General features: G+C 34.5%; 1 protein-coding gene across 2 annotated transcripts in view; it reads right to left on the bottom strand.

The window, feature by feature from the left end:
• Positions 1-9,009, bottom strand: part of LOC136805133 (cyclic nucleotide-gated channel alpha-1-like) — a 103,150-nt gene that overhangs the window by 72,999 nt on the left and 21,142 nt on the right. For both annotated transcript variants that reach the window (XM_067061699.1, XM_067061700.1), the window contains exons 4-5: positions 7,763-7,834; positions 6,919-7,172 (exon numbers count right to left, since the gene is read on the bottom strand). In XM_067061699.1, coding sequence (XP_066917800.1) covers positions 6,919-7,172; positions 7,763-7,834 — 326 coding nt within the window. The remainder of the gene's footprint in view (positions 1-6,918; positions 7,173-7,762; positions 7,835-9,009) is intronic.

Raw genomic sequence — 9,009 nt, 5'->3', positions numbered from 1 at the left:
AATATATTTTTTTTCGAAAATCGGGCTCCGACACATTTTAGGCATTGCATTTTGCATCATTGTGCAAAAAATCAGAAAAAAATAACGAGTCAACATTGAGTAAAGCTAATATTTTCTTATTTGGTTTAAGGGAATCCCCCAAATACGAAAAATCGTTTTTAAGGCGAATTAAATTTTCCGGGAAAAACCACTTCAGCCATTCTTAGAGAATCTTGCCCTCATCTTGTACATAAAATCAGTCCAAGTCCAAAACCCTATTTTTAGGTCTTTTGGCCCAAATTTCCCAAATAAATTTTAAAAAATCGGGGCGTCACGTTTGGGGCCATTGCATTTCAAAATGCGACAAAAAAAACAAGCCAAAGAAAGCTGGTAACAGACGGACGGACGGACGAACGGACATGGGTTAATTTATAGAACCTCCACCGGGGTACCCGGAGGTAGGTCCAAAAATTCACTCGGAATAAAAATGCTTCATTTTTATTTCGAGTTACGGGCCTTAACTCGAAGATTTCATAAGTCGAAGCCATATAACTCGATCATATAACTCGAAGATTATGTGCCTCATTTCTTTCGAGAAGAATCAATAGATATGAGCCAATCCTGAGAAAAGCTGGTAACAGACGACGACGGACGGGTAATTTATAGAACTCCACCGGGGCACCCGGAGGTAGGTCCCAAAAATACTCGGAATAAAAGTCATTTTATTTCGAGTACGGCCTTACTCAAAGATTTCATAACTCGAATCTTAACTCGATCAAACTCGAAGACTAATGCCCCTCATTTCTTCGAGAAGAATCAATAGATCCGATTAGAATAGAAACTTATTTTAAAGCGGAAATGATAGAAACAGCGTCAAAAGATCTAATTTATAAAACAATAATTATAATAAAATAAAAGAACAGACGTCATAAACATGATTTTGAACAATCAGAAAAATATTTTCAGCATTAAGCAATTATGTTAACAATTATCAGCATTAAGCAATATTATGTTAATGTTTACGTTAAATTATATTATTTTATATATTGTGCAATCGAGAATCTTTTCAACGAAATATGCGTTGCGTTTTTTTATAAGAACATCTAAAAATTCGAAACCTTGGGGTCTTGAGCTTTTTTAGTTGAGCCTTAAAATTTTCTTAAAATGCTCATATTTTACTATTAGCATAGCAGGGGGGGGGGGTCGGTAGTAAAATCTCAGAGATATATGAGTAGTAAAATGATTTTTATGAATTTTTACATACCACCACCCAGACTCTTGGAAGAGGTATTTTACTACCCTGGTAGTAAAAGTTTTTGTGACAATTTGTCATAGAGACTACCTATTTTTTGGTTGCTTTTCGGAATAATTTTACAAAAAGCTAAAAAATGATTATTTCTGTGACACATTTTTCACTTAGTACAAAAATTCATGTTTTGCCCTTAGAATTAAAGTCTTTTTTATACTGACAAAAAATCTTGAGAATTTTTTGTTTGCAGCAAACAACTTTCTAACAGAAATTTTTTTTTTAATTATAAAAATTTTCAGATTTTTTCAGAAAAGTCATCCAAAAAATTAAAAGAATTACAAAAATAGCCAAAATTTGCTAATTTTACCAGTTTTAACTACCCAGGTAGTAAATTTTTTTTTCGATTTTTCGTCACACCACCACCGTAGTAAACGTCATTATGTCTGAGATTTTACTATCGACCCCCCCCTGGCATTAGGTGTGTATTTTCTACAATTTTCTAAGAAAGTTAGGTGTTTTTTAGTCGAAACCTTCTGTTTTCGCGATTAGTGTAAAACGCAGGTCACAGGTCACGGGTCACAGGTCATACAAATTACAGACCGGAAAACTGTAACGCACTCGTAACATACAACCCATAACATAAGCTCCTGAAAATATTATATGTAATGTAAATGTAATATCAAAATATGTTATTTAGAAGACTTAAATGACAAATCATCAACCCCAAATATTGACAACAAATGACACTTAAATTATGTAAATAATGATGTTATCTCAAAGTATGAGGTTTTGTACACCAATTAACAATAAAATATTCTTCATGCACAATAGGATGCTGACACTGCAAGTGGATATAGATTGACAGGTTTCGAAATCAAGAGATACTCCAAGAGAGCTGTTTTAGAGAGATGAAAATAGTGACGTCATTTTATCAAAAATACAAAGCAGGGGATAAAAATGTTGAAACATTTATAAAATATAATCTCATTGACACTATTTTCATCAATTCTTGTTATCATACCCAAGGTGATGCAGGAGATAAAATGATATATGACATAGTGAGTGTGAAATAACTATTTTCCTGATAATACAAGTATTACAGGTCCGTGTTATACACGGCATAAAACGCAAAATCACGTGGTAAGCACTTGGGTAGACTTTTAGCTTTAAAATAGTTCTAGATCAATAAAATACCTTTGGAATTATATTTTTGACATTAACAACTGTTTTTCAAACATTTTCTTTGTGTTTTACAGTAATCGAAGCTGACCTGTCAACACTGACCTGTGACCCGTGACCTGTGACCTGTGTTTTACACTAACCGCTGTTCTCGTATGGTTTGTTCTTCTAAAATGTGTTTTTAGCAAAAGGACAACGAATTTGAATTTAACAAATAGTTTGTGGAATACAAAATGTATTTCGAGTAATTGAATCTTTTAGATCTTAGGCTTTTTCACCCAACAAAACGTTCAGAAATTCCCATCGAAATAGAGGTATAAAAAATTCAAGTAAATTACAGAAAATTAAATTTTTTACTGTCCCCTTTCATTTTTACTCCCTTCCTCTCTAATTTTAGTTTTATAGATCAAAAACCCCCTTTTGTAAACTACTGTAAAAGAAAAAAAGCACTTTTTAGAATTTTGGCCAACTTGGTTGCACTTTAAAATAACTCGAAATATTTTTTTTTTAATTTTGTTTTAGAGTTACGTAACTCGAAAAATTAAATTTAAAATTTATTTTCGAGTTACGTAACTCTAAAACTAAATTTTGAAAAAATATTTCGAGTAAGAAAACAACAGTATATAACTTTTTCGAGTTAAGAAGTTCCCTTATGACGTCATAATTTGATACTTATGACGTCACATTCGTCGTAACTCGGGTTTTTGTAATTTAGGTTTTTGTAACTCGAGTTTTTGTAACTCGGGTTTTTCAAAGGCACGAACTTTTTTACAAAAGACACGAACTTTTTTTCAAAAGACACGAACTTTTTTTTCAAAGGCAAGAACTTTTTTTCGAAAGGCACGAACTTATTTTTCAAAGGCACGAACTTTTTTTCGAAAGGCACAAAGGGCACGAAGGCACGAAAAAAATCACACTCACGCAAGATGGTAGCAAAGCTATGTTTCTCGGCTGAAGAAAATGTAAAATCTGGGGGTTCATTTCGATATTGAAAGAAGATTTGGATGCACAAAATAAATTGATAGTAAAACATATTTTTTAAACAAGCATTTTCAATAGCTTCCAATATTAACTTTAAAATTATTTTTTAAGTCCATGAGAAAGAAGAAAATTGGATTAGATTTTGTAAAGACCCCGTCATGTTTTTGTATTTTAGTGCTTTTGATATCACTTACTTTTCCCCACGTATCACGCCCGCCTATAAACCTTTGGTTTGTTATCCGTCCGCTAACCTACATAAAAAATAAGCTCAAACGTAATGTACGTAAACAATCAACAGACAGTAATAATTTTACAAACAAAATTTTCAAGGGCAGAAATTTCTGAAGTGTAAGAGTCGGAGTACACTCTGCAAATTCCTAATGATGCATTGTAAACTCTGTTACAGTCTTTACTTTGTACTTCTTCTACGTCGCTATAGAAAGTTTAACAACGGTTTCAAAACAAAAACAAATCAACAACCACCAAAGAAAAAAACCAGGTTGCCAGAGGCTGCGGAGCATATCAAAAGTCAGAAATTCTAACAATTTACTATATTAATCAACGACTTCACCAATCTCCCAAGCAAGTGAAGAAAAAGAAAGGTTGGAATGTTGAGTAACTTTTTTCTGTCAGTTCTCTTATGGCAGAAGAAGAAGAAGACCTGGAATTTTAGGTCATGTTGGATATAACGTACAAAGACAAAGGCCGCATGAGCAAGATCCTGATTAAAGAGCACCTCTGTACCCAGGCTGGATCTTGACCAAGATGTGGCCCAGGCACGTGATCATGACCATGCAGTGTGTTCCTGCCTGAACTCAGAGTTGGGTACGAAATCTGATGGCTTGATCTTCCATTGGTGTACCCTGTCTGATATTTTGAAATTTTAGTGGTATCTGAAAGCTTTCAAAATATCAACTACATAACAAGTCAAGTAAAAATAGTGTTTTGATTAAAGTTCTAACCAATTTTTTTTTCTTTTTTCAGCTAGAAAGCCACATTAAGAAAATTACAAAAATGGGAAAACTTGTTTGCACTTGTGAGAAAAGAACTGAGAAAATGGAGGTTGAAAATAAAGAAGAGAAAACAAAAATTACATTGAACGAACTGAAGGCACTTTTAGTACAGCAACAACATGTCAATGAGCTACAAAAACAACAAATCGAAGAGTTAAACAACATAATTCTGGATATAACTAACGATACTGAAAATGATGATAAAGAAAACCATGATGACACTGAACACGTAAGTACATTCTAACAACAATATGTTTACAGTAGGCCAAATGAAGGATCAATATATAAACAATCCTAGAAGGGCTTTCTCATGCCCAAACAACACTCTAGACGGCTAGTCTATATACTAAAAGTCTAATGTGAGTGAGCCGTGGGGGGGGGGGGCATTATGGATTTTTTTCCCAGTCTCTTTTTAAATCGGATTCGAGCGGGAAAACAGTAGAGTGTTCTTTTTTGGAGGCGGAGTACGTTTCTTTTGAGACACGTCACCGGAAAACACGCGTACGGTACTCAATTCTCCTTGCCGATCGGGAAACGTCGGCCGGTTCGGAAGCGTATCTCTGTTTTCGAAATTCTACTTTACTGGTAATTTTCGTAAAAGTAAATAGAATAGCAAGAAGCTCAACAGCTATTTTGCTTTTGCTTTCTTTGGTTTCTTAATATTGATTGATTTATTATATATTTCATTTCAGCAACAGAAAACAATAAAAAAATAATTTGAAAAATTGTGCACATGATTTTTTTTAACCATCTTATACAAATGAAGAAAAAAAGCCTTGAAGCTCATTAAAAATAAATTTTTGTCCTCACTAAATTCATGTTTTCTGTCTAAATGATTTTGGCCTTCGAGCTTAGCTTATTGCTTTTAAAATATTCAGTTATTAATCATTATATATCTATATAAAAAGTAAAATAGTTAGTCGGTAGCTTTTACGGTAGATAGCTAAGAAACTCAACAAGACGATATCTCAAGTTTGAAAAAGAGTTGGGAGTTTATATGGCTTGAAAGTGATTGAAATTTTAGGCGTTTTCAGTTGATGACGTCATTGAAACATGAAAAATGCGATATCTCGAGACGGGAAAGGGGTTGGGAAGCCATCGACCCCTCATTGGATCGGAAATTTAATGAAGAATAATTTGGGAGGGGTAAGAGTGTGTATATACAGACTTTCGAATGAGTGAGCCGTGCGGGGGCCATTATGGATTTTGGGAGGGAGGGAGGTGACCCCTCCTTGGATCGATAATTTTAATGGAGAATAAGATGGGAGGGGATATGAGTCTTGAGTGTGACTTTAAAATTTGGCTGAATTTTTAGGCGTTTTTTATTTCATGACGTCATCAAAACAGAAAAAATGCGATATCTCGAGATTGGAGAAGAGTTATGAGATGGTTGACCCCTCATTAGATCGTATATTTAATGGAGAACAATTTGGGAGGGGCAAGAGTGGGTATATAGAGACTTTCGAAAATAAATATATTCAAACTGAGACATTTTGGGTCCGATGACGTCATCAAAACCTTAAAATCTGATATCTGGAGTTTGAGCAGGATTTAAGCAATGATTGACCCTGACGTGGAAAGATCTTATTTTCTTGACATAATGGACTGTTACTATAAAAAGTAGACATAATAGAACTTTTGCGAAGATTTGCATTTCTTCAAATACCGCTACAAAGTCGCAAACTAACCTAATTGATATGGTGGATTCTTATTCTTAATTTTTTCTCTATAAGCCACTAATAGATACCCCTTTAAGACTCCGAACCTCTTTTTCTATAGATTTTGTTCAATTAGTACCCAAAGTCGAAATTTACAACTGGGTTATCACCGCAATCTAAACATTGAAGTTCTTCTCTCCTCAATTTGGAAAAGTCATCGCCACGTTTTTCTGTTTGTGTTAACATTTTTTCTTATCCATAAATCCGAGAAACTCAAGTTTTAGCGATGAGAATAGATGAAGAAATTTGCCGTGATCATTCACTTTATGTTCCCTCTTTTTCGAGGGAATTGCATGAGCGAAATCCCGTATTGCACCGTCTGGAACTAGTCTGGCTTTCCTAACCAACCTCCCGTGAGAATTTAACTTTTTTTATTGGAACTCTTTAAAGCACTATTCCTGCGTTACTGTGTCCAAGGAATGGCAGACGCTTGCTAATCTATTTTGTTTGTAACGTCAAATATACAAGCTTTTTTCCCCCTTTAATTCTGAATGAAAAAATGACACTATTGTTCTCAGGACTATACACGTTCATTTTTTAAGAACACAACATTTTTTGAAGCCTTTTGGATGTCATTGAAGCCTTATGTTCTTATACAGTTTGTTCTTATAAAAGAACTTGTAGCTAAAAATATCATCTTATTAGAAAAAGAGAGATTCAAAGGCGGCAAGTGATAAGTTACAAGACCACCTCCAGAAAAATACCAATGCATCAACGCAGGTTTAGACGGGCACCAAAACGCAAGTTTTATTGATTTTGTACAAGACCCATAGCAATAATTTAGAAGTGTTCTACTCACTTTATATTAAGTTTCTTGAGATATTTGCTAAACCAGTCCCGCAGTCTCTTGATCCGTATCAAATGAACGACATTCAAATATGAATAGTATCGCATTTTGTCCGAAGTCGATACAAAGCAGAACAATTGTAACGGGAAATTTGCAATTGCGTCAAAGCAAAACTTTCCTTTAAAGTAGTGCTCGAATATTTGGTTGTAGTCACTCTCAACATCTCCCGTTTTGGTTAGATAAGACATGTGGAAATTTAGATACATCTAAAATGAAAAAAAAGAAAAAGTCCCTTATTATCAAGGGCGGTCGGTAAATTATCAGACCGCTTGACGAGTGGCAATTATGGCATGTCCAAATTTACCGTAGTTTTTATTACCATAAAAAGTAAAGGTTCAAAATGTGCCATTTCATTTTAAATATCCATACAGGGGGTTGGAGAAACATTTGCAGGGGGTAATTCGAAAAAAAAAATTTTTGGGGCTGTCTTCTAAGGCCGTGACAATTAACTAGTGAAATAGTAAACAATTGAGACTAGCTGGATCATTGGCAGAGAGCAGCGGAAAGTTTTTTGCATAAACAATCCTTTCTTTCTTTCTTTTAATAGTGGGGCGGCTTAGTGAAAGGATACTGCAAATTTACCTTTTTTTGTTCGTCCGTTCACGGTTTGTTCTCGGGATCGGCACATTAGTTTTTTCTGACATTTTACAGAATGATACAAAACGAGAGTGATTTTCGAAAAAAAAATTTGGGGACAAAGTTGGGCCAAAAAGTGCATTGAGTGCAGGTAATACAACTATCATATTAACTCATATAATATCACTTAATCCAGTAGATAAGTAAATAAAAAGATTACCTCGAAATAAAATCCAAACTCAGCAAAGATGTTGAACACAATCAAAGCTTCGGGATGGTGTTGGAAGGTTGCCTGTTAGAAAAAATTAAAACTAAAAATAAAGGTTCTAGTTATTCTTTTCATCTAAAGGTTTGTTTCCTTAAGTTTCCATGTTCCACATCAGACTTATGTCTCACAGCATTCAGTTTGAGGTCGTTGTTGTTATTTTCTGCCCGCGTAGTTTGATTATTCGCCCAGTGGAGTCATTTGGGCAAATGGCACTAGAGGGCTAATCATCAAATTGCAAGGGCAGAATTAATGACAACAACGAACGAAAACTTAACGCTATTACTAATATTATCCATATCGGACATTCCAACAACGTTTTTTTCTAGCGTCAACCAATTCTTTTCGCTTCAATGCAATGTCTTCAACAAATTTTTAGCACCTTGCAAGCGGGCCACAAATGACCAAAAATTGTTTTTTTCTGACATTAGTTTAGTCTCTTCGCTTCAATGCAACGACTTCAATCCAATTCCGAGCGGGCCGCAAATGACGTTATTGCCCTATACCCAGGCTGTTAATGATATTTTAGCCCTCTGAAGCCTGGCGCTTTAGTTTCCTCAGCGCGGGTATGACAATTTGAGTCAGAAAACCTTTCAATACCGCCTGCCGATTAAACCTTTAATGGCTTACTTAATGACCGCTATATGGATAATAATTGTCATTTTCTGTTCGATTTCGTGCTTAATAAACAAAAGTTATTTTTCTTTTCCTCTTTCTCACCAATCTTGCTCCACACCCGTGTCAATTTAATGTGAGAAGGCTTGTAAATCAAAACATATGAGTAAGCAAACAATATTGTGGCCCGAAATCTTCGAGTTAGTAAACTTCGAGCTAGTAATTAGGTTAATTAGTAAAAGTTATTAGGCAAAAACCAAAAAATGCCTAGGCATAACGAGGAAGGAAATATTAAGTGGAGAAGAATAGATATATCTTTAATGAATGCTACTAGAAAATTTTTAAAAATCGACTGCCAAGACACCCTAAATCACTAAATAAAAATAGACAAATTTGACACTTGCTGGAGCGAAAAGAAACTTGAAGAAACAATGTGAAATGCGAGGGAAGCGAAAAAATTGATGTTCTATGATTTCAATATTGTTGTCAGCAAATTGGTCTTGCGGCGCAGTTAGATTTTCATTTAATAACGCTATATTGTACACAAAAAACCTATAAATTAGCTAGATTGCAAAGAAGTTACCAAT

The sequence above is a fragment of the Clytia hemisphaerica genome, unplaced genomic scaffold (assembly GCF_902728285.1).
Source record: "Clytia hemisphaerica strain Z4C2 unplaced genomic scaffold, Clytia hemisphaerica genome assembly, whole genome shotgun sequence".
Taxonomy (NCBI): domain Eukaryota; kingdom Metazoa; phylum Cnidaria; class Hydrozoa; order Leptothecata; family Clytiidae; genus Clytia; species Clytia hemisphaerica.
This window is presented reverse-complemented; position numbering and strand designations above follow the sequence as displayed.